Raw genomic sequence first — 26,900 nt, 5'->3', positions numbered from 1 at the left:
TTTAATTTTCCTGAAATTTGATTTTGTATGCATGCAGATCTCAGCATGATTTGATTGGGGATTGGTCCTGCTTTGAGCAGGGGGTTGGACTAGATGACCTCCTGAGGTCCCTTCCAACCCTGATATTCTATGATTCTATGAGCCAAGGGTCACCTTAGAATGTATTGGCTCTACATTCAATTTTCCTGTTTGAGGTGTTCTTTTAAAATATACTATTACTCTTATTTATTATTTGTAGCACATAGGAACCCCAATCATAGACCATGACCACATTGTGCTAGGCATTTTACAAACAGACCAAAAAGATGGTTCTTGCCACAACGAGCATACGATAATCTATGAACAGAACAAGAGCAACCGGGTGGATACAGAGAGACAGAAAGCAGAGTACAAGGAAACAATATTGTAAATGCAAATGCATAAATGTAAAGTAATATCAGGACAAAATTAAACAGATAAGGAAGTGAACTTGCTTTAATGTTATAGGTACAGCTCGTTAGGTTCATCCATTCTGTATCCATTGTCTTTATTTCATTTTCCTGACTTTATATTTATGAGGGACAAATCTCCCTTGATTGCTTCCAACTCTAATCTCTCCAGGTCACTCTGGAGTTTGGTTCTGTTTTACTGTGTGTTAGAACAAAACACCCAACGACGAAGATTATGAAGCAGCCACAACAGGATGTTTGGTTGTTTTCCATTTACTGGGCAAAAGCCTCTGGAAACCCTAAAAAGAGAATGGGTTACAATTAGCAGGAAACACTGCTTGAAGTCTGCTCACTGTGACAGAAGTAGCTCCAGTGACCACCAATGGTGCACTTATCAGGTCAAGAGAAAGTGTATTATTGCTATCATGGGGAAATGTTTCAAAAAGAAAAAAAGAGAATGGCACCAACTGAGAGTCTCAGAGTAAAAGCAGTTCCTCTGTTACTGATATCCTTGCTTACAGTGGTGCTCCATAGCCTGTGATCTCCTTAAGTAAGCAAAGTATTAGATTTCATATAGCACATTTAGCTTTAAAGCAGGTGAAAGTTGTATTCACCTGTTTCATGCTGCTATAATGTTACAACTTATTCAAAAGGTAAAAAAGTAGAGCTAGAAAGTTAAAGATACTTCAAAAGAGTCCAGAAGTTTTTAAGACATTGCCAAGGTTGAGCAGCACTTCAACCAATAAGTGGTCACGTTTGGCATTTCACAAGTTTGTACTTAAGCATGGTTTCATTTAAGTAAATTCAACTACAAATCAAATTCAATTTCCTAATTTTCAGTTTTGTAACTGTTTGTGAGTTAACAACTTGCACAGTAATGCTCTGGTTACTTATTTAGAAAAGAGAGAGAGAGAGAGGTCTTTTGATTGGGTCTCAGGCTGGAAAGTCCAGTCTGCTCTAGCCCAAAGATGTTTTACAATGGTGCTCTCCTCTCCCTTCCTTTGCATTAAACACCGATGTGCAAGGCCAAATATACCATTTTGTTGGTGCTTTTGAGGTGCATCCTCATTGCATTGGTCCCCATACATGGTTCAAGACCATAGCTATCCTCCTTTCACACCCTGTGCATACAGAATATGGTTGTCAGCTCTGTTCTGTGTCTAAGGTAAAGTATCCCCCAATCTTTAGATAGTCTGTCCTCCTGTCCTGTGCTGTATCAACAATCTCCTCCCTAGCATAAAAGTTTGCACAGCTTTTCATACCTTCACTTTTGTAAAGGGACCTCTCACGGGGTGCCTAGCTCAGTGTGTCCCTGCAACCCAGCTTTCTGTCTCAGTTTCCCTATTCCAGTGGTAGCAGTAACTCCACACAAGCTCTCTAAAATACAGATAGCCCTTTAAGGGGTTAATTTATTAGAAAAGTCCCACAACTATAATCCAGATTTTCCTAGTGCAGACGATACATTCCTCTTTCAAGTCCCACTAGTCATGAATACCCAAGTACAACTATGGGCATGTCCCAGCTCTCAGGTACAGCTCTGGCATCTGATCTCTGTTTCATTAGCAATATATCATGCAGAAATCACGCAGAGTTCTAGCAAAGGGATCTTTATTGAGCATACAGAAAGGCCATGCTAAGAGAGCTGTGTTTGTCTATCGTCAGCCTTGCCCAGCTTGCACCACTCTGCTGAAGGTATCACATCAAACTAGGTCTCCTCTTAGAACCTGACCCTCTTTCTCCAGTTCCACTCATGCTACAATCTCCAACAGTAAAAATTCTCTAGGCTGTGTTTCATCCTCACTTACACTTGCGATATCCTGCTGTATCCAAATCCTGTCCCTAATGATACTTGTGTAACCTCGTTGCCTTCAGCAGTGCACACAGGTATAACTGATAGGGACTTAGTAAATGATTCTGTTAAAAGATGCACATGAAGGAAATAAAACCCAGTTCCCTCTCTCTTAGCTCTACACTTTTAACAAGAGGAAAACTCAGCAAACGCTTATCTTTCTCACTAAAGTCAGAAGATATGACTCTGAATATATACAAAGAATGGAGTTGTTTAGCAAGGAATTGGTGGTGTTAGAGTAAAACCAACCTTTAAGCAAAAAGAACAGGAGTACTTGTGGCACCTTAGAGGCTAACAAATTTATTAGAGCATAAGCTTTCATGGGCAGCTTATATCTTTAGCTTTAAGCAGTCTATTCTCTTAACAAGTATTCAAAAGAGAAGGTTCCCTTTGTTGACAAAGTACTTTTTTGTTTGGTGCACAGAAAATGCAATAAATGAACAAATCTCTTCCCTTGACAGGTCTCTTTTGCATTGCATTTTGTCTTTTGGAACTGGAAACTTATCCATTCATCAGATTTATTCCTTTATCAGGTCTTCAGCAGAAAGGTTTTTATTGTGAGGTGGTTTCTGTGTCTGAGTCAGAATAAAGAAAATGCTTCTTTTAGCAAGTTGGTTCTTATCAGGGATTATTTCATTGGGTCTCTGGCTAGTCTGAAAGAAAGGAAAATTACTCCCCAGTAATTCCTTTCATCAGTTTCCTCTTTTCCCATTTTAGGAAGGAACATCTCAAATATCCAGTCCTAGGCAATGCTCCACTGGAGCAAAGCAGTCCTGAACCCAAAGGACTTCTCTTGCAGAGACCTAGAACCACTGCTCCTACCCTGTCTACCGTAGTCTCTGCAAGCCCGCACAAGAGTATGACTGAGGAAAATGGGGGATGAGCAAATTTATCCTTTGCCCTTTCACTGGAAAAAAAATGGCAAAAAACAATGTCAGGAACTGCAGTAATACTTGACCTCAGAAACGGTAACAAGTGATTAACTAGCAGGGATTCTTGTTAAAGCAGGTGGTCTCCTGGGAAGGAAGGGAGGAGAAGTATACGCTACTAGGACTTAACCCGAAAGACATGAATCAGACCAAAGAATTGGAGATGCTTCAGGGTAGTTTGGCTGCCAGAGTGGCTTTTCTGCAGTGTGTTTGAGAACAAATCCTCTGGTATGAATCATATTCATCTAACCAGGGATGGAAAGGCTTCCATTTGCCCTTACTAGGGTATTCTCATTAGACACTACACCTAACTGGTTATCTTTGATTGTTAACCCACACATCATCTATTCAGCCTAGAGAGATATTTTGCTGATCCATATTCCAGAAAACAAATTTTACACTATAAGCCTATTAAACTGCAACACCAATCATTGTGTCATTTCTACCATAAAGTTAAGCAGTCCACTGAGATGGCTTTAATCAGGTTCTCTTAGAAATCAATTGCTCCTCACAATGTACTCTCAGACCTACTATTATTATCCTCCTGATATTCATGGTTTACTGGTTGTTTTTAATCATGGTACAATGAAACCCTGTTTAAAGAATAACTGTGAACATGAAAATGCTAAGCTATGAAGCGTTCAGTACTGTTAGACGTAATTATTTGCCTAAAAGTTCTTCACTGTAATATCTCCTCAATACATAGAGGATCTCTAATAGCTTTCAAGGGAAACTCAGTAATTGATGAGGACTAAGAAGGCTTATTGAAAAATTCCCATGGGTGCTATTGATTCCAGAAGATGCTGCTTGAGCCATCCATGTATGCTGAAAACTGCAGAAATATAAAAGGGTTAATAAAGTAGATGCTAAATGTTCAGAGGATTAGAGGGGGCATTTCAGCTAGAGAGAGGAGAAAAGGAGAACCAGATAATACCTAATTACTTTAAAAAAAATTAATATATGGCCAGATTCTCAGCTGGTGTGAATAAGCATAGTGATATTGACTCTGCAGAATGCAGGAATCTTGCAGTAGAATGTATGGACTTCAGTGGACCCATGTTGAATTATATCAGCTGAGAATTTTGCAAGCCATGTTTTAGAACATGTAAATAGCTAAGTTTTCAATAACTCTAACAATATGCAAACCAACTGTATTCCCAAACAAAAGACCAAAACCAACTGTGTTTCCAGTTCTTGGAATTGTACTTCAAGTATCATGATTTTTCTAGAGTTCTTAAAAACGTAACTTCTGAAATCAAGAGCTTAAATCAGAATCTCAGCTGTAATTAAAAAGAAAAGTAAGTTTCTAGCCCTTATGGTGTGGAGAAAAGCTTGAAAATGTGAAGCCACTGTATCCCTGCGGCTCCACAGCCCATTTCTTTATTTTTGGGACTGAGTCAAGATTTTTGAAAGCTTGAGGTTGGCAATACTGAAGGCCTATGCAATCCACAGTCAGCTAGACCTAAATTCTATGGCAAGATTCCTGCATTCTGTAGCGCTTTTATGTGGCAGGTTTGAAATTCTGTGGGGGCTTCATTTAAATTTTAAGAATGTGTTTGTTCAGTGAATTCAATGGAGTACTGAATAACACAATCAGTGCCTTAGGTCCTGTGTTACTTAAAAGTATTTTAAATTAAAAGTATTTTCCACCATCCCTACATTTTCAGTTTTCAGAATGCCAGTGTTTTTTGTATTGAGAATGCAGAACCACACTGTAGAAATTGCTAAGGGCATGTCTACACTAAAAACTTAAGTCAATCTATATATTACGCTGACTTACAGCCACCGCAGTAATTTGCAGTGGTTCATGTCCACACTACCCTCCTTCAGTTGGTGGTGTGCATCCTCAGCAGGAGCGCTTTCACTGACTTAGGAGGGGCAGTGTGGGAAGCTGAGAGCCCGGGCTCTCAGGGCTGCTCGCAGCCCCCCGCCGGGAGCCCAGCAGCTGGCCGGGGTCTCGCCTCCCCACCAGGAGCCTCAGGGCAGTCGGGCTCCCAGCGGGAAGCCAGGAGTACTTGGGACAGCCTGGCTTGGAGCAGGGAGCCTGGGCAGCAGCCCCGCTGGGAGCGGAGAGGACTTTCATGTCAATTTCATAGCTTCAGTGTGGTAAAATTGACAAAAGAGAGAGCCAACAGCTGATGTAAGTAACATAAGCTGCTTTACCTTGACATAACTGTGTAGTGTAGGCCAGGACTAAAAGTGAATATGGAGGTTTTGGCAGCTAAATAAGGGGTGGCTAAGGCTTTTTGCACCCGAAGAGGATTGGAAGTCAGTCAGGGATTGTATGATAACCACATTAGTTTACACATACGGACCCATTTTCTCTGTCTTAAATTTCTGCTTCTTTCACACCAGATTTCAGGGCCCTCCTTTTCCTACTGTTGTGTCTTTCGCTCTTTACTTAACAAAGCATGAGTCCCAAATTACCGTGTTCAATAAATACACACAAAAGTCAAAGGTCTACTATATGTGCAAGAAGAAAGTTCATAAACTATTTACATGAATACTACCCTATTCCTATGCACTATACGTAGCATGAACCAAAGGTCATAGTACGGATAGTAGCTTGGTTTTATCACAATGGTACCAAATGGTGGCATACTAGCAATATAGGAAAATAAGAACAGCCATAGTGGGTCAGACCAATGTTCCATCTAGCCCAGTATTCTGTCTTCCGACAGAGGCCAATGCCAGGTGCTTCAGAGTGACTGAACAGACCAGGCAATAATCAAGTGATCCATCCCCTGTTGTCTACTCCCAGCTTCTAGCAAACAGATGCTAGGGACACTCAGAGCATGATGCTTCATCCCTGCTCATACTGGCTAACAGCCATTGATGGACCTATCCTCTATGAACTTATCTAGTTCTTTTTTGAACCCTATTACAGTTTTCGCCTTCACAACATTCCCTGGCAAAGAGTTCCACAGGTTAACTGTGCATTGTGTGAAGAAATACTTCCTTGGTTTGTTTTAAACCTGCTGCCTATTAATTTCATTGGGTGACCCCCTACTTCTTGTGCTATGTGAAAGAGTAAATAACATTTCCTTGTTCACTTTCTTCCCACCAGTCAACATTTTATACAACTCTATTATATCCTCACTTAATTGTCTCATTTCCAAGCTGAAAAGTCCCAGTCGTTTAAATCTCTTCTGATATGGAAGCTGTTCCATGCCCCTAATAACTTTTGTTGCCCTTCTCTGTACCATTTTGAATACCAATACATCTTTTTTAGAGATGGGGTGACCAGATCTGTGTACACTATTCAAGATGTGGGCATACAAGAGATTTATATAGAGGCATTATGATATTTTCTGTCTTATCATCTATCCCTTTCCGAACAGTTCCTAATATTCTATTAGCTTTTTTGACTGCCACTGCACACTGAGTGAATGTTTTCAGAAAACTATCCAAAACAACTCAAAGATCTCTTTCTTGAGTGATAACAGCTAATTTAGATCCCATCATTTTGTATGTATCGTTTGGGTTATGTTTTTCAATGTGCATTACTTTGCATTTATCAACATTGAATTTCATCTGCCATTTTGTTGCCCTGTAACCCTGTTTTGTGAGATCCCTTTGTAACTTTTTGCAGCTGCTTTGGACTTAACTATCTTGAGTAATTTTGCATTGTCTTCAAATTGTATCACCTCACTGTTTACTCATTTTTTTCAAATCATTTATGAATATGTTGAATAAGACTGGTCATAGAATCATAGAATATCAGGGTTGGAAGGGACCTCAGGAGGTCATCTAGTCCAACCCCCTGCTCAAAGCAGGACCAATCCCCAATTTTTGCCCCATATCCCTAAATGGCCCCCTCAAGTATTGAACTCACAACCCTTTGGTTTTAGCAGGCCAAAGCTCAAACCACTGAGCTATCCCTCCCCCCAATACTGTATAGTACTGACCCCTGGGGGACACCACTATTTACCTCTCTCTATTCTGAAAACTAACCATTTATTTCTACCCTTTGTTTCCAATCTTTAACTAGTTACTGATCCATGACAAGACCTTCCCTCTTACCCCATGACTGTTTATTTTACTTAAGAGCCTTTGGTGCAGGACCTTGTCAAAAGCTTTCTGAAAGTCTAAGTACACTATATCTGCTGGATCACCCTTGTATACATGTTTGTTGACCCCCTCAAAGACTTCTAATAGATTGGTGAGTCTAAGTCATGATTTCCCTTTACAAATGCCATGTTGACTCTTCCCCAACAAATCATATTCATCTAGGTGTCTGATAATTCTGTTCTTTACTATAGTTTCAACCAATTTGCCTGGTACTGAAGTTAGGCTTACTGGCCTGTAATTGCCAGGATCACCTCTGGAGCCTTTTTTAAAAATAGGCATCACATTAGCTATCCTCCAGTCATCTGGTACGGATGCTGATTTAAATGACAGTTTACATACCACAAAATAGTATTTTTATTTGCAAGTTCTGGGAGCAGCACCAGCATCGCTATGTATTCCTGGCAGAAAAATTAACATAGTGGTAGAAGATGCAATGTTCTCCTCTTCCTCCCTGCCACCACTGACCATATGCCATCAAAATGGAAAGCAGGATATTTTGGAATTTTGCTGCCAGAGGTAAAAACCATACTGCCAATCACCAGGAAACCATGATGGCATGCCAATGACAGAGCACTGGTAAAACAATGGTATCTGTTAAAAAAAAATCGTTTAAGATAAATGTCCTCCCTCCCCGTTTGAAGACCCATCTTTCTGCTGCAATACACTCTGCCCTTAGTCTTCCCTTTCTTCTCTCCAAACTCCTCAGTCCCCTTCTCTCTACATTCATCCTCCTCTGACTCTACTCCCAATCTCCTTTCTTTGCTCTTCAAACCTCTCTGCCCTAGTCACTTACAAGTCTCTAGCTGGGGGTGTCAAACAAAGTCACAAACTTGAGATACAATGTGGTGTAGAAGACAAGCACCAGATTAGGAACTGAGGTACCTCAACTCTATCCTTCGCTTTGCTACTGACTTCCTGTGTAACCTAAAATCTTATATGCCAGACTTCAGCCCATGTGAGTTCTTAGAGCGGAGTTATAAACCCATAAAAATGGAGTTTATAATGGAATGCTGACAGATTTAACTATAGCTACCCTAATGGGGATCAGTGTAATAAAATGAATGCAATCACTCACTTCATTTTACCAGATTTGATTGCTATGGAGAAGATTAAGAAACTTAACATCTTGCACTCCACTAAATTGCTTTTTTCCCCCAGACTTTTCCTACAGTATCTAGTAAAATGGTATGCCCTTTGTGATACCACTTACTTGTAAACATCATCATTTTTGTCTCCATATTCAAACACACACATTTAACAGCTTGCATTAGCATTCTCTTCTCTATAGCACTTAATTTCATATCAGGCCAATTTTACTCTGAATCTTATTCAAATTAAAGCTGAGTTATTATGCAAGGTGCAAAGTTTCAATTTAAGTAAAATCAGGACCATTTTCTTTTGTTTGATTGTTTGTTTTGCATGAAAACAATAGCCTAATAAATTTTAATCATTTCAATCTTTTCAAATTGAAAGCTTTTCAAGTGCATTTTTGCACTTAAGAATATAAGGCATGCTTTCTATTTCCATGCTTAAGGCTTGTATAGAATCATAGACATTAGAACTGGAAGAGACCTTTGCGTCATCCAGTCAATCTCCTGTCAATGAAGAATTGTCTCTCTCCAGGTGAATAAGGAATGAGAGAGTGTAAGAATGATACATTTCTCCTTGTAAATCGGTGATCATCCAACATCAATTTTGGCATGCATTGAAATCTGGAGACATAAGTTTCCCCACACCTAGCTTGTCAATCAAATCCCCAAACTGTAAAGTGCACATGAAATAATTCTATTGTTCAAATGCAGGCAGCAGTTGGGAGTAGAGAAATCTGCCATGCTTTAATTAATTTGCTTTGATATTGTGCTTTCTGAAACTTGGAGATTGACTCAATTCATGTAAACATCTCCTTCCTGCAGTGACATTCTGTGGCATCTAAAATAACCTGCTTCTCATTTGCCCACCTGAGGTCACTAAGGACAACTAGAAATGTTGTAAACAGCTCCCCTCATCTTATTAAACACCGCTTTTGAAATCTGTATAGATTTCAAGTATGGGAGGTCACGATACCATTAGAGAGGTTAAACTGGAAACAAGAAAGCATGCAAGTGGTCACAAGATCATTTCAAGGTACACAATTAAATTAACCTATACAAATCTGTGCAGGTGGCTACATCTATATTACTTATCTGGGACAGAGAGCGAAATCCAGAAATGGGGAGAGGAATTGTCAAAAAGGAAACTGACTTCTGGAGATGAACAAATTCCACAACGCATTGTCTACAAATATTCCTATTTTAAAAAAACAAATTTACTTTAGCTGGGATCATTCAACCTTTTGTACTCATTCTATGTGAACATTTCGCTTATTGACTTTTACTAGCATGAATGCACGGGGAAAGCAAATCTCAGAGCTATGTGGAATCTAAATTTTAAATCCATGCTTCACAAGGTATTTATTCCAAACGGCCTGCATGGTCATCCAATTAGGGATCAGAAAAAAGGTAGTGTGAATTATCTGACCAACCAAAACAAAACAACACCACTCAAACGTCAAATAGAAGTATAAAATTCTTGTACTGAACTGTTCACAATTTTGAAAAAGAATATCACAGGCTTCAGCAAATATAATTTTAAAACAAATATATCCAAAGAAACGGTGATCTGCTCTTGATCATTTTTATGCTAGTTTTGTCTAAAATTATTCATTGTGAATTATTTGCTCAGCTCTATGTATTTCATAAGAAAAGCCTTATTATCTACTCTATGTCACAAATAAGGGCTTAAGATTTCAGTATTTTTGCCTCTCTCTGTACTATAAATTGCACTGCAGATTATAAGGAAATGAATGGGTGAGGAACGATCCCAAAAGGTTTATTATTAATATTTCACATGTTTATGTAACCTTTCACCTGCAAAGGATCTCACCATGCTATGGAAACCATATCAATAAGGCACTTCTGAAATGCAGAGACATCCTCTGTGAAGGGTGTCAAGCAACCACACATATAGTGCTCCACATCTGTAGGAAGATGGAGAAGTTTTCCCAAAATATCAGTGAAAATCCCTACTCTCACAAAGACTCCTGGAGATCTTTATTATGAATGCAGAGCAGACAGGCCTTTAATATCTGGCCTGAAAGACCAGCACCCAAAGTGGTAATCAGTTTATCTACCTCAAAAGGATGATGGGTTGAGCTGAATCATGGGATTTGAACCTGAGATTCTAGAGGTTTCTGAACAAAAAACTTAAATCACTAAGCTAGTATCACAGAGTGACACTGGCCCTCTAAGAGGGATCAGAGTAAGTGAAGCTGTGACTTATCAACTGCCTCCTAATTGGGCTTAAAAGAGGACACCTGGGCCATAGAGGGGAGAGACCTGGTGAGTAAAGGTTGCCTTAGACCACAGGCAGAGTCAACAAGGAAAAGGGCAAGCAAAAGCTGCCTGAGAATCAGGGGCAGGTGAGAACTGCCAGAGACCAGGGGCGTGTGGAAGGTCCCGGAAGGAAGCTGTAGTTGGTTCCTGGGAAAAGATGGGGAGGTCAAGCAGCAGTAGAGGGAGTTGCCTGCTGACATCTAAGTCGGAGAGCCAAAGTTGAGGACCAGCAACTGCTGACATAGCTGAGTCAGAAAGCTGGGCCCAGGGGAACAGTGAGAGGGTCAGAGGGAACGAGAGCTGCTCTTGTGTGATAAATGGACTATGTTTTGGGATTTAGAATTTGGACTGTTCACACAATGATTTTGTAATAAACTAGCCTCGTCCAAGGGTATTATTGAAGTAAGAAAGCATGGCATACAGTTATGGGGGACTCTGAAGGAGGGAAACCTGATGTAGGTGGGATGTTATACCACAGGAGAATGACACTTTAGCGTGAACCAGGAAAAAATATATAAATAGGTTTCTATTTGATCTGCGCAAATAACTGATTTTTTTTTTTAAAGAATTGCCAGTGAACTGCAAAATCACTTTGACCCAAACTGAATCTGAAAAATGTCAGTAAATTGGGGGGGGAGGGGGAATTTAGCCAAATGAAAGTTTATTTGCTACCCAAACATAAGAATGGCCATAATCGGTCAGACCAATGGTCCATCTAACTCACTATCCTGTTTCTGACAGTGGTCAGTATCAGATACTTCAGAGTGAATGAACAGAACAGGGCAATTTTGAGTTGCCCCATCCCAGGTTCTGGCAGCTGGAGGTTTAGGGACACCTAGAGCATGGGGTTGCATCACTGATCATCTTGGCTAATAGCCATTGATGGACCTATCCACCATAAATGTATCTAATTATTTTCTGAATCCAGTTATTCTTTTGGCCTTCACAACATCCCCTGGTAATGAGTTCCACGGGTTGAATGTGTGTGGTGTAAAGAAGAACTTTGGTTTGTTTTAGCCCTACTGCCTATTAATTTCCTTGGGTGACCCCTGGTTCCAGAAGAGGTAAATAATACTTCCTTATTCACTTTCTCTGCACCATTCATGGTTTTATAGATCTCTATCATATCCCCCCCTTAGTCATCTCTTTTCTAAGATGAACAGTCCCAATCTTTTTAATCTCTGCTGATATGGAAGCTGGTCCGTACCCCTAATCCCTTTTGTTGCCATTCTGTGCATCTCTTCGAATTCTAATATACCTTTTTTGAGATGGGGTGACCTGAGCTGTATTCAGTACTCAAGGTTTGGGCATACTATGAATTTATACTATTTCTGTTTTATTATCTATTTCCTAATGGTTCCTAACATTCTGTTAACTTTTTGATTGCTGCTTCACATTGAGTGGATGTTTTCCGAGAACTATCCACAATGACTCCAACATCTCTTTCTTGAGTGGTAACAGCTAATTTAGACCCCAGGATTTAGTATGTATAGTTGGGATTATGTATGCCAAAGTGCATTACTTTGCACTTATCAGCATTTAATTTCATCTACCATTTTGTTGCTTAGTCACTCATTTTACTGAGATACCTTTGTAACAATTTTCATTCAGCTTTGGACTTAACTACTTTGAATTATTTTGTATAGTCTTCAATTTTTCCCATCTACCCCCTTTTCCAGATCATTTATGAATATTATACACATTACAGGTCCCAGGGCAGATCCTGGGGGAACCCCACTATTTACCTCTCTCCTTTGTGAAAACTGACCATTTTTTCTACCCTTTGTTTCCTATCTTTTAACCAGTTACTGATCTGTGAGAGAACCTTTCCTCTTATCCCATGACTGCTTAGTTTCCTTAAGAGCTTTTGGTGAGGGACCTTGTAAAAGACTTTCTGAAAGTCTACGTACACTACACCCACTGGATCACCACTATCCATGCTTGTTGACCCCTTCAAAGAATTTTAAGAGATTTGTAAAGGTATCATGCCCCACCAAAGCTGAAAAAAGAACAATTTTGTTTAGTTTCTGGGTACTTAAACATAAAAGCAAAGGCAATGAAGGGCTAGATTCACAAAATGGCTGCAGGAGGAGATGGTGCACCCAATATAACTTTTAGCTCAGGCACTCATCTGGGATGTGGGAGAGCCAGGTTCAATTCCCACCTCTGCCTGATGCAGATCAGGGGTCTGAACTTGGTGTCACACATTGAAGAGAAATGCCCTAACAACTGGGCTATGAGATATGATGGTATGGGGCTCTCTCAATCTCTCCAATTATCTATATATAGTCTTTGGAACAGGAACATGGACTTGGGTCTCCTACCTCACAGGTGTGTACCCTAACCAATAAGCTATCAAGTCTTTCCCTCTCTCCTTCTGATTCAATGACTAAAGTATTTTATATAAAGTGGAACAGCTTCAACTGGAAAGATTACCCTTATAGCCCAAGGGGTAGGGCACTGTCATGCAGTGTGAAAAACTCATTTCTAAATAGCTGCCCTAATCCGAGGTGCTTAGATATTACAGTGAATAGATTCATAGAAATATAGGGCTGGCAGGGACCTCAAGAGGTCATCCAGTCCAACCCCATGCACTGAAGCAAGACCAAGTAAACCTAAACCATCCCTGATAGGTGTTTGTCTAACCCCTTAAAAATCTCCAAGAATGGGGATTCCACAACATCCTTTGGAAACCAATTCCAGAATGTAATTACCTTTATAGTTAGAAAGGTTTTTCTAATATCTAATCTAAATCTCCCTTGCTGCAGATTAAGCCCATTACTTCTTTTCCTACATAGAGAACAATTGATCACAGTCCTCTTTTTGTAACCGCCCTTAATATATTAGAAGATTGTTATGGTCCCCAGTCTTCTTTTCCCAAGACTAAACAGTTTATTTTAACCTTTCCTCAGAGGTCAGGTTTTCTAAACCTTTTATCATCATTTTTGTTAGTCTCCTCTGGACTCCAATTTGTCACCTTTCCAGAAGTGAGGTGCCCAAAACTGAACACAGTACTATAGCTGAGGCCGCACCAGTGCTACATCTCAAGTACTAGTACTCGCATCACATATCAACACTGAAAGAAGATCCAATAATAGCAGGGCTTACTTTGATACTCCTACTTTTTAATTGTCTGTTACATCACTATAAGGCCCAGAGGGAAAAAAGTCACAGTAAAACTGAAAGCAAGATTAAGAGAAGTTATAGACTGCAGAAGAAAGAACGAACAAATTTATCTAGGTTGCAAAACAAATAATTCTAAAGCTGTTGGGGACTTAGATTACATAACTAGTGTCAAGGACAGCCTTAGGCAAAAGCAACACAAGTGATCGGTTGGCCCCTGTAGTCCTACACTAACTCAGCAACTCACAGTCTGGCCTCCCATGTGGAAGATTACGGCTGAACAAGTATAAAACTGACCCTGGGCAGTGAATTTGTTCAGATGGACAGCAAAGGAGAGCAAGAAGGGACCAAGCTATGAGCAAGAGAAAATGTTCCAGATGGAAAAGCACCTACTACAGACTGCACGTGAAGTATGACGTGCTAGGAACTAAGAGCAGGACCAGGCCTAGCCTTTCCTCAGTGCCTGAATGACTGGTCAAGCTGGAAACAGGATGTTGTGGGGAGGAGGTAGGATGGGAAGAGCAAAAAAAAAACCCATAATGATTCAAATAGTTTGCTGGTAACCATAGGTTTAGGGAAGTTGCCTGAGTCATAAAGGCTGTTTCTCACCAAGATAGGTGCATACTAATAGATTCCTTGCTTATTCTACCATGGGACCACTTGTGGAGACACCCGACTTAGGAAAATTAGACCATTACATTAATTAAATTTCCTTTGTATCAGTTCTAAACATCATTCACAAATTTTAATTTATGCTTGAAAAGAAAACAGAAGAGTGACATCAGTAATGATCAGTACACCCATTTATTTTCAAGCTTAAAAGCATTATGACTATAGCACTTATTTAATTTGGGGCAATAAAGGACAAGTGGGATGAAATTAATAAAGGAAAAATTGAGGCTTAATGTCCAGGAAAACTTCCCAAGAGATTTGTACAGCAGACTTCCTAGGAAATCACATCACTTGGGACTTGTAAAACCAGAGTGGACATAGCATGAGAAAATGCACTGTAGGGAACACTAGATTGTGATTCACCAAATCTGCTAGTTCTCTGGAAACCAACTGGTGCCTGGAGACTGTGGAGAATCAGGCCCCAAGTCAGGATGCAAGTGAACAGTCAGGCATATTATTTGGTTTCCCAATATGTCCTTCTAAGTTTCAGATCACAGCATAATTAATTTTTCAGTTTTATTAGAATGGTGCTTAATCTGCTTTAACAATGTTATAGAATGGGCATTTGTATGTGTGTGTATGCACACATACATGTAAATCTTACAGTGATAACAATGGGACATTAAACAGTAATAGCACAAAGTGTGCAATCAGGAACAGTCCATTTCATTAAGTAAAAACACAATTAAGTAGTATTAGTCATCAAGTGATATAGGAAGCACTCCTGCAAGCACACACTATTGGGCCATGTAGCTTTAAAAAGAGAGAGAGAGAGAGAGAGGAAAAAGAAGAAAAACAAAACTTCAAGATCATCCTTCAGCACAACAAAATTAACCAATTCCCGAATGATTTCTAAGTGGTCCTACACACCAGTACTCAGTGTGCTGCCTAGGAACAAGTTTATCTTTAAATTATTCACCAACTCAATACATAATAGAACCACATCAACTCACAGGCCTTTATAACATATTGAATTTGAATAAAAGAATCATGCTTTGAATATAAAAAGAAAAATAGGGAAACGTCACTGATAAAAAGTTCATAAAAGTCCAGTCACACTACTGAATTTACTATCAGATGGCCATATTTTTCTCAGAGTTTTCCAGCATTATTGTCTCTTCTACTGAGTTACTAAGATTTAGACCTCTGTTATTTCAGCATTTATCAAGAAACTCAATTTTTAGAGAGCCACAGGGGATTTTTGGAAAGAAATTGGTTTTAGTTTTCTTCTACAAAATTATTTTAAAAGTTACTACCTAGATTTTATTAATTTCTCCGCAGTATGGCTCACTTTCATTGTTACCCAAATAACACTTTTTAAGACAAACGTGAAATCAGGGTATGGCTGCAGACAAAAAGATTGCTATGCCGGACACTACACCAGACAAATAGGATGCCAAAGGAAATAACAACACAGTCAAGGTCAGGCAGGTCTAGAGGCCTACCACTAGTTGGCTAGGCATTGTATGCAGGGACATGAACAGTCTGGGATTAAGATAGGAACAATCCATGGGCAGGAATGAATGGCAATGCTCCATTGTACCCATAAAGATGCTTTGGGACGAGAAGAAGAATGAATCAAATTAATACTTGACAGCTTGAGAGGTGGACATATGTTAAAGGATGCTTGCCTCCTCTATAAAAGTGAGTATCATAGAATCACAGAAATTCAAAAAGGAACAGACCGAATGCTCTCTCTCACATTTTCTAGTGCTGTCTCCAGTCTAGCATTTGCTAATATTCCGTTGACATTTACTTTATTTCATCCCATTATCCCTAGGTAATGTATAGCCCTTGTGACCCTCTAAATCAGTGTTTTTCAAAGTTCAGGTCGCGACCCAGTACTGGGTCACGGCAAGTAAGGCACTGGGTCGCCTTGCTCAGCACCCAGAGACCCTAGCGGCTCTGGTCAGCACCACCGACCGAGATGTTAAAAGTCCCATCAGCGGTGCTGCCCGGCTACGGCAGGCTAGTGCCTACCTGTTCTGACACCACGCTGCGCCCCGGAAGCGGCCAGCAGCAGGTCTGGCTTCTAGGTCATGAGGCGCCGGGCACTGCCCCCTCCCCAAGCACTGGGTCCCAGCCAATGGGAGCTGAGGGGATGGTGCCTGCAGGCAAGAGCCGCGCGGAGATGCGAAACTAGGAGCTAGACCTGCTGCTGGCCACTTCCGGGTGCAGCGCAGTCCACAGTGCCAGGACAGGTGGGAAGCCTGCCTCTGCACTCCGGCTGCGCTGCTGACTGGGAGCCGCCGGAGGTAAGCCCATGCCCCAATCCCTGCCCCAGCCCTGAGATCCCCCAAACCTGGACCCCCTTCCTGAACCCCAAACCCCTCATCCCTGGCACCACCCCAGAGCCTGCCCCCACAGCCCAGAGCCCTGACCCCCTCCCACACCCCAACCCCTTCCCCCAGCCCAGAGCCCCCTCTCAAACCCTGAACCCCTCCTTCCTGGCCCCAGCCCTCACCTCTTCATCCCAACCCTCAGCCCCTCATCCCCAGCTCCATTGGGCCGCGGGCATCAACAATTTTCTTCAACTGGGTCACCAGAAAAAAAAGTTTGAAAACCACTGCTCTAAATAATTCATTTTAATCTTAGTTTATTAATGCCCTAAAATAGTTGTAAATAGTAATGCCCCTTAGTCTCCTTAGCTGTTAATTAAACGTGCTGTGCCACACATCAATAGTTCTTTTAAAATTATTAGTGGGCTTAAAGTTTTAAAAATTAGGAAAATTTCTCTCTCTGTTGGAGAGCTTTGATCTGGGATTCAGATTTTTCTTTCTTCACATCTATAAAATTTTAATCTCAGGTTCACCTAGTTCACTAGCTTTCTATTATTCTGAATTTGGCAATACTGTTAGAGAAATTACAATGTGGAACAGTCCCCTGGAATGCATGCCCCTGAACCATGGACGCTGGGGGGCGCTGGGATCCCCAGTTGCCCACCATGAATCCAGGCAGGATTCCCTGGGAACCTTGTCTTGGATTTGCCAAGTTCATTGAACCAGCAATGTTTTAGGCAAAACACTTTGGACTCTAAGAATTGTGATTTTCTGACTAAACTTTCTCTTGTTGAAAAAATTCCAGCCAGCTCTACTCATTAGGTGAATGTACAGTATCTAGCAAAATGGTGTCCTGTTTCTTATTGGGACTTTTAGGAACAATTGTAAATAAAATAATAACATAAATAATAATAAGTAAAAATTCACATTACCATCCCTATCCATTTGCAAAATTTTAGCATTCCACATGCCACCATAATATAAATGCTAAGAATTTTATAACTAATTTTAATTAAAACACATATTCTAAAAGAAAATTCACTGAAAGATTTTTTACGGATATTGTGATAACTAATATTTTAAGCAGAGAGGAGATTTAATCGTGCTTCTCATACTGTTATTCAGAAGATAAGTGAGAAAATTTGCAACCTGAAAGTCCCCTTGTGTTTAAAAAATATTGTTCTATCCAAATTGTCCTTTGCAATAAATTGAATTGATTTGGCTTTTTTACCGCTGAGGAACAAAAACTAAGCCCATTTTGAGTCAGAAATGTCTAGGCATATAGGAAAACTCTTGTAGTTAGTTTGGCATAATACAAAAGGCATGTTCTTTCAAGAATAAAAAACAGGTTTTGGATTGTTTGCAGTAACATCCAAAATCTGTATCTCATCCCAACTGCACAGTTACCACAAGTGGCTGGAAAGCATGAAAGACTATGTGTATGTTGTCAGAATCCAGGGTCCATTCTATTGTGTTTAGGTATTGTAAGGTGCCATACAACAGGGTTTACAGGTATCTCACATTAGTACTTGTGTAGACATTTGTCTTCACTGATTTCCACAAGCAATAACATATGGCAAGATATTCAGTTACACCAGGGTAGCCAAAAGCATTGGGTCTGTCACAGGTGTAGCCTGTATGTTTGTCACATCCCTGACTTCCTTAACAAAAATTGATACTTTACTGTTTCTTCTTAAAACTCTCCTCAGTCAGCCCACTTCTGAGCAAGACTACTGCATTAATTGTATACAAGTTTGGCTCTATATCCGGTGGTGTGGAATATGAGTTTTTAAATGCTTATAAGGTTAAAGTCTGAAGGTCTTTGCACCACTTAGGCTCTATAGGTTCAACTGGGGTTCAGGTTGTCCATTAGGCCATTCTGTGGGCCCTCTATGCTGGGTATCTTCTACCCCATAACTACTGAATAATATAAAAGGCTCAGTTCTACCAAAGTGACTCCCCTGAGTAGTTTCTTACTGCATGAGTAGCCCAACTGATTGTAATTGGGACTGAATTAACAGGAATACAGTAAGATATTACTCATGGTGAGTGAGGTGGCAGAATGTGTTCATAAATGATTTTCAACAGTTATTGCTTTAGTCATAATTTGCCACAACAAACAACGTAATCAAATTTTTGGATGACAAACATGCAGACTGAACAAGAAGCATGAAGCTGAAGTGCAGGAATTCTGTATAATCTAATCTTTTGGCTTGCCTTTTATTACAATTAGGATATTGGGGCCAACTAGTTCAGAAACTGTCTAATTCAGAACCCTAGTTTGACACTCAAATTCCTGCCCTTCCTTCTTCAGTCTAATTAACTAATCTGTATAACCTATCCTACCTTATTTTTCACCATTACAAGAAAAAAACATGCCCCATTGTGAGAGGGTGTACCAGGCCTTTGTGGACACTGCTGAAAGTCCCGGCATCCTAGTTCATCCCATTCCAGCAAAGTGACAGGAAAGTAGCAACGAAGGTGGATCCTCCAGGCCTGCCTAGAGAGGCTTCAGGGAAGCAGCCCATCAGAGCCCAGAAGGCTCAGATAAAAAGAGCTGCAGGGCCTTAGCAGATCAGTTCCTTGCTGGGACCAGCGGGGCAAGGAAGGATGCTCCTGTCTGGCCAAAGGAGTTTGAGAGATAACCAGAGATTTTTTTTTTCCTGGCTGAATTTTGCATTGCTGGGTTTGGGAGAGAGAGAGCTGAAGAACCTTAACCCCGAGATAAGGGTGATGCTAAAGGGGCTAGCATGGAAGAGGCCGAGAGAAGCAGCCACTAATTGAATCAAGCAGGAGATAGGTGCTGCTTATAGGGTGCTTGGGTTGAACCCGAAGTAGTGGGCTGGCCTGGGTTCCTCTGCCACTGCAGGTAAAGTGGCATAAACCCAAAAGGTGCAGAGGTTATTTGGAAGCCAGAACAAAGGGCTGAATTTAAAGGGCCCAGAGTTGGGCTGAAGACCCTAGCAAGGACAAAGAGACTTTTATTTGCTAGAGTCTTTAATACCCTAGAAAGGGTTCATTCTGACTTTATAATTTGACCAGAGGCCCAAGCCACTGAAGACCCACCAGGGTCAGTCAGCAGCTCTCAGGTGGCACCAGGGATGTGTAAAGGGCTGTGGTTCACATCCAGCAGCTTGGAGGTGCTCAGGAGGTGAATGTCCCATGACACCTACATGGAAAAGTTTACCCCTCTCAGATTAATCTAGTTGGTAGCCTCATTCAAAAGCCAATTGCTGCATTAAGAACAACAGACTTCCCTCAACCCCCCTCAATAAAAGAGCAATGTTTTGGGTTGGTTAGGGTACTGTTAAAGTCAGAGACTTTGGATCAGTGACCCAAGAATGGTATATGAATAGAAATCAAATTGCTCAATGTAATGTCTGTATCTGAAGACCTACCCATTACTAGAAATACCAATAATCAGTAGCCTGTTAAATTGGGACTTTTAATAAGATGTTAAGAGTAGGAGGCAGCTCTTAGTTTCTCTTCGCTGCTCTCATTCCCACTTCAGCCAAGAACACTTTTACAACTGGTGAGTGTCAAGGCCTCAAGAGCCCTTGAGAAGGTCCTGGAAAATATGATTTGTGGTACATGGCAGGTTCCATACATAAAATTTCTTGACTACAGACAGCTTTCATTTGATATTTTCTTCATTAAATAGCACTTTAATAAGTGAAAATAGACGGGGGAAGGGCTTTAAAAGGGTGATATACTTTCAGTACTCTTGAGCAGTTTGTTCTAAGCAAAGTTGACTGTTACCTTTTGCAGAAGGATCTGTTTAGCAACCATGTTTCTGGTATCATAACTGATCACAGAGGTTCAAACCTCAACTGATAATATTAACCAAAGATCTATCCAGAGCTTCTCCTGAATCCTTGATATCTGCCATATTAATTTTGATGGAATTAAATGCACATAGGTATTAACATGACCCTGTCACTGTACAAGACAAAACAGGCAAACATGGTTTTGATTACACAGACCTTGGCGTGCTCAATCCCCTCAACGGCAAACACACCATTAAAAATTATTTACCTTTTATTAAAGATACAGAAAAAGGAAAAAAGTTAAAACACTTGAAATGTAAAGTATTAAATAAGACTTTTATTTTAACAATATCCCTTATTCCTTTTCTCTTTAGCTGTAGACATTTTGTAGAGGAAAGAATAACTCTGCTTGACAGCCTTTTAGATGGTACTAATAGTGGTATTAACTGTCCTTTTTGTGGGGAGGGGCGAGAGAAGAAGTTAGTTGAAATGGTCTGGAGCACTTTATTGCCCTTGTTGTCAAAGTCAAATTTCCTTGAAGTCAAAACAAGATGCACACACATAAGGGGACAGAAAACAAGAGAAAAAATAGAAAATATAGTTTCTGTCCCTGGAGCTGACTGTTACTTGCAGTCTCATGGCTGGAGAAACATGGGCACACCACATAGTCTGCTCAGTTACTCCACGAACTTCCAAACTAGCACCAGCATCAGGCTACTTAGGACATTGTTCTTAGCTGCCTCTCTCATGAAGGGCTCACAGTTGTGTTCCAAAAGACTGAACTGTCATTGCTGGCTAAGCCAGACTCAAACAGAAGACAAAGAGAAATAGGAAAGAGAAGAAAGAAGGTTAGGAATGAAAAAGGACATGCAAGGGAGGAGCTGAGAACAGAAACCCAAGCCTCATAAATATCACTCTTTTCAATTCATCCATCTTCCACCTGGTATCACTATTCTCCTCTGTCTCTTTTAAGGACCCTGAACGGGTTGAAGAGTGGGTTAAGCCCATCCTCTCATATTTTGTCCACCAATTAGGCCCAATTTCCAACACACCAATTTTGGTCCATTAATCTCCAATTTCATTTGCCTCTTGTTTACCAACCACACATCTCACAGTCCTTGGTACCAGTGGACATTTTTGTTTGGTTTAATTCAGCCTGTCACCCTTCTCTACTTTTTTCCAAATAATGTTATTTAACAATCTGAGTTGATCTTCCATTACTTTGGACAACTTAAAGTACTTGCACAACACAAGCCCTGTAAAAGCAGCTTCATGCAGTGATTAGTGCAACTTACTGGAGTGTTAAACCTTTATTTCTCCTCTTACCCTTCTTCCCTACTCTGTCGTATCTTTCATTTGCCTGTGTCTTAAGTCAGCGGTGTGCTGCCAAAATTTTAACAAGGACTTCTTCAAATATTTTCCAGCTCCCTCAGGAATACATCTGACCTTCTGTCAGCAAAATACTCTTCCCACACTTCAAATAACCCCACATACTTATCCTCTACCCCACAAAATGTAGCAATTCTACACTCTTCCCACACCAAACAGCGGCATCAGTGATTTCACTCTCACCCACATCAATCAGTCCCTTTAACATGCCAGGCTTCCCTCTACCCTGCATCTTTCTTTCTTTTAGAATAGCATCTTGGGACCCCAGTCAGGGCTTTGGCCTCATCGCTGTACAAACACCACAAGGACAATCCCTGCCCCAGAAATCTCACAGTCAGGGATTTAGGCCACACACAACCAATGGATAAGTTGACAAGGAACAGCAGAGACAGGTGCATTTACTTAAATTAGTAATCAGCAGAAGTCCAACCAAAGCCAAACAGCATCTCAGAGGATCCCTTCTTAGGCAGCTGTTCCTCAAAACAGAGGTGATTGTAGCAGGCAGCTGTCTTAAAGCCTCTGTCTTGGGGTGGTTAGTCAGGTAGAGAGTGGGATGGTGAAATAGGTGTTTTCTGGTAGGTTGGGGATGTACGCCCTTGGTTCTTGAGGTGGGAAGTTTTGTCCGACTGAGAGGGGTCTACCCCACCTTGTATAGGGATCAAGTAGGGGAACTAGGTCTCCCATTGCTATGAAGGATATTAGGTTGGGGGGTAGCTCTCCCAGGATGGTGTGGAGGGCTCAGTAAGTAAACAGGCCTTTGCTGGCTGGTATGAGGAGTCAGCAGGAAAGTGGGTTTCTCCAGATGGTGTGGGCGAGTGGGTCTTCAGTGACTAGTATAGTGGTCAGGTTGGGGAGTGGATGTCCCCTAGACCAGTGGCTCTCAACCTTTCCAGACTACTGTACCCCTTTCAGGAGTTGGTCCCACCACCTGTGGTGTTGAGCATGAGGGTTTTCCTTATGGGAGTCAAAGAACAGGTTCCTGTATGGATGTGTAGGAGAACCCTGCACTGAGATGGATGTGACTGAAGGAAGGTCTTCCTCCTCCTTGGTATCTTCCAACTAAGGGGGCACCAGCTGAAAAAGGGTGGAGAGTCCAGTGGTACTGGAGAGTGATAGTAGTCTGGAGAATGGGGTCTCAGTACTGAGAGGTATGTGGTACCCATGAGTAGTGGAGATTCCAGTCCATCTGCCACTGATAAAAGTCTTTTGAGTATCTGAATTCTTGTGGTACTGAGTGGAGGATTGGTACTGACATAATAGCGTGCTTGGCAGTTGAAGCAGACATACTGTAGATTTTGAACATACCAAAGTAGGCGCCAGTGGTCTGACACTGGTTTGCATGGTTGTACTGAAGATCCTGACTGGGGAGCTACTAATGATGGAGCTGTGCTCAGTGGTACTGGTTTGGAGGAGTGCTTATCCTCCTTGTCCCTTTTAGACAGTTCCAGGGCTCTGTTGGAAATGTGTTTCTCTTAAGAGTTCTGGGATTTCCCAGACCCACCAGTTCTGGAGGAGGAGTCTTTTGCCTCTACAGTGCTGAGCTGAGAGGCTGGGGCTTCTGATGCCATGGACTCAGCAGGGGACGGGGGTCTTTTGGGAGCAGGGTCCTTATGATAACAGTCAGCAGTTCTCTTTTGGGACCCTTCATTGAGGTCTCAAGAGTTTTGCCCCTCTTAGGCGAGATCTGTGTTGAGGTCAAAGGGGAACTTGATCTGCCCAGAGACAGATGTCTGTGGGAAGGTCTTCTGACCTGATTCTGAACTGGGTCAAAAGGAGCACTCCAGCAGCAGCCTGACCTCACAGTTCTTCCTTGCTCTGGATTTCAGAGCCAGGCAAAAGTTACACTTCTGGGAGACATGTGACTCTCCCAGGCAGCTGACACACTTAGAGTGGCCATCATTGACCAAGATTGCCTCTCTTGTTGGGAGCCTATGTTTGAATCCTGGAGAGTCGGGCCTGCCCTGCCAGGAGAGAAAGGCTCCCTGAAGTGAGGGAGAGGACCAAAGTTAATCCTCGCACTACTTATCTACTAACTATGCAACTAACAACGATCTAAAACCAACTAACACTATACTAAACTATAAAGAAGAAGTTCACTCAGGCATTCTCAAGGCAGACACGCTAGGGCTCTGTCTTAGGCCGAGGTGGTTGAGAGGGAACCGAGGGCAGATCGACTGCGGCAGCCCTATGTAGCCTCAGTGCATGGCACGAGGATGTACAGGCAGGTCAAACGGACACTGCAAACAGGAAATCTCTGATTAAGGATGCAAGAGACACAGGTGTACCTGAAGTGGAACACCCATAGGGACATTACTCAATGAAGAATTTTTAGCCCACCTCCCCCAGTCTGCTGCTGAAGGAATGGATCCCATCTGCGTTCAAGTCTAGCAATCAAGTTGCATTTTCTAGGTTTATCTTTGGAACAAGAGTGGCTACAAATTTATTTTTCTTCTTCAAGAAAAAAATTCCTTTCACATGACCCAAAGAATAGCTCCGTTAACAAGGGAGCTCTCCAGTTCTTCTGTGCTTCAAGTACCATCAAGTCTGATTCTTAGCATGGCTGTAAAAAATACTTACCTAGACTCTCTTTCCTCCAAGGAGATTAGAGACTTGGCTGCTTTCAACCATCGTAAGACCAAGGACCCTGTGCCTGCGAGTCTCCCATAGTAAATAAAGTAAGATAGGGGAATATAGTCCAGCTCTGGATATCTACTCGCAGGAAGTCCAGTTCAAGTTCTGACCATTCTAGGCAGCCAAAACATTATTTCAGTCAGAGCCAGATCTAGTAACACACTGCTCCAGATCAAAAGAAAACCTACTGCCCTGTGAAATATTTTAATAATGGTTTACAATGATCCTACAGAAACAGGCTGAAAGCTAGATGCCATGGGATACTAAATATAACAGGGGTGGGCAAACTACGGCCCGACTCTCCTGCCTGGGCCCTGAGCTCCCGGACGGGGAGGCTAGCCCCCGGCCCCTCCCCATATTCCCCCCTCCCTGCAGCTACACTGCCGCGTGGGCAGCGTGGCTTGTGCCCACCCACCTCCCAGGCTTTCAAATAAGCCTTTCCTGCCACTCTGAGCGGCATGATAAGGGTAAGGGGACAGGGGGAGGGCAGGAGGTCCCGGGAGGCAATCAGGGGGCAGTTGAATGGGGCAGAGGTTTGGGGGGGTGGGCAGGAGACAGGGAGCGTTGAATAGGGGGTGGGGTCCCAGGAGGGCCAGGGAACGGGGGGGGGTTGGATGGGGGTGGGGTCCTGGGGGGGGCAGATAGAGACAGGGGTCCTGGAAGGGGGCGGTCAGGGGACAAGGAGTGGGGGAGGGATGGATGGGTTGGGGGTCTCAGAGGGCAGGGGTGTGGATAGGGGGCGGGCAGTCAGGGGACAGGAAGCGGGGGGGGTTGGATAGGGGGTGGGGTCCTGGGGGGCAATTAGGGGCGGGGGGTCCCTGGAGGGGGCAGTCAGGGGGCAGGAAGTGGGAGGGGGTGGATAGGGGAAGGGGCCAGGCTGTTTGGGGAGGCACAGCCTTCCCTACCCGGCCCCCCATATCATTTCGCAACCCTGATGTGGCCCTCGGGCCAAAAAGTTTGCCCACCTCTGAAATATAACAACACTTCATTATTTAACCTTTCATTCAAGGGTCTCAAAGCAGTTTGCAATGATTAGCTGATTAAGGCCTCACGCCACCCTGTAAAGTGGAGTACAGTTATTCCCATTATACAAAAGGGGAAACAGACATGGAGAGGCTATTGCCTATCCTTTTAAGTGCCCACTAACTTGAGGTGACAACATTTTTGACACACCTAAAGCATTCACAAAGGCCAAGCACCTACCAATCCCTTGTGTCCTCAGTTGGCATTGTGGATGCTCAGTACTTCTGAAAATCATATGTAGGAGCACTAGCTCCAGGGCCCCAAACAGTGAGTCACCCAAAATTATTGGCCACCTGTAATAATTTAGGCCCAAATGGTTATCATATAGAAACTCAGTGGTAGAGCCATAATGAAACCCAGGTCTCCTGATGACCAATATTCTGTTCTCACCACCATATTATACTTCCTCCCAGGTACTTCAAAAAAGAGCTACAGAAATTAAGGCTACAAATTCCAATAAGTTGTATAATGGATTCTTGTCAGTGGGGAAAAAAAAGACCTAAACTGAAAAACAAATTATGCACATTTTACATCCCACAGAGGTTCAGCGTTTTATTTTTTCTAAGGCTGAATTAACTAAGAAAGCAGTTAATTTCCAATTTCAAAGATTTCTTCTTGTTTTGAAGACAATAAATATGCAGCAAATATCTCACAGCAACAAGGAGCTGATTAGACATATTTAAGCAAGAATAGTTGCTTGTCAAAAATAATTAATGTGTCATGTCTGGCTTTATTTTATTTATTTTTGGGGGGAAACCAAACCACACATTTCAGCCAGAAGAATGTTTCCCTACATTTTAATGCTTCTTTAAAATTGTTCTCACAAGACAACGTTTCTAGCAGTTTAAATGACAGAAGAGTTATTCCTACCTGCTACAGTGACTTTAGCTGTCCGACTGATGATAGCCCCAATGCCTTCTAAAGAGGCCTCACATTGGTAGAGACCCTCATCTGGCTTATGGTGCCTGGAATGGACTATGCTTTCTATCAAAAGGGAACCATTGGCCATCTGCTGTCTCCTTTCATCCACTGCCAGATTTAAGAAGACTGCATCTTTCTTCCACTTGATGACAGGAATTCCTTGATCTGACTCCACTGTGCAATTCAGCAGCACATTACTTCCACGCATGGTGACAGCATCTGAAGGCTCAGTCAGGAACCGCAATGATGTAAAACCCTTAACTTGTGAACCTAAAATAAGAAAAGCTTGGTTATTCATTCACGTACAGGGAGATAGATGCCAGTTCTGGTGCATTAACTCATTGAAGAGTACAAACACAAAATCCCAGAATAATGACAGGTTTCAGAGTAGCAGCCGTGTTAGTCTGTATCTGCAAAAAGAAAAGGAGGACTTGTGGCACCTTAGAG

At 41.9% G+C, this 26,900-nt stretch overlaps 1 protein-coding gene across 2 annotated transcripts in view; it reads right to left on the bottom strand.

Annotated features, from left to right (window-relative positions):
• Positions 1-26,900, bottom strand: part of DCC (DCC netrin 1 receptor) — a 928,337-nt gene that overhangs the window by 586,962 nt on the left and 314,475 nt on the right. For both annotated transcript variants that reach the window (XM_037902678.2, XM_043547198.1), the window contains exon 2: positions 26,403-26,723. In XM_037902678.2, the coding sequence (XP_037758606.1) occupies positions 26,403-26,723 (321 nt within the window). The remainder of the gene's footprint in view (positions 1-26,402; positions 26,724-26,900) is intronic.

Source organism: Chelonia mydas, chromosome 5 (genome assembly GCF_015237465.2).
Source record: "Chelonia mydas isolate rCheMyd1 chromosome 5, rCheMyd1.pri.v2, whole genome shotgun sequence".
NCBI classification, from domain to species: domain Eukaryota; kingdom Metazoa; phylum Chordata; order Testudines; family Cheloniidae; genus Chelonia; species Chelonia mydas.
Note: the sequence above shows the minus strand (reverse complement) of the source record. Positions and strands in the feature narration are given on the sequence as shown.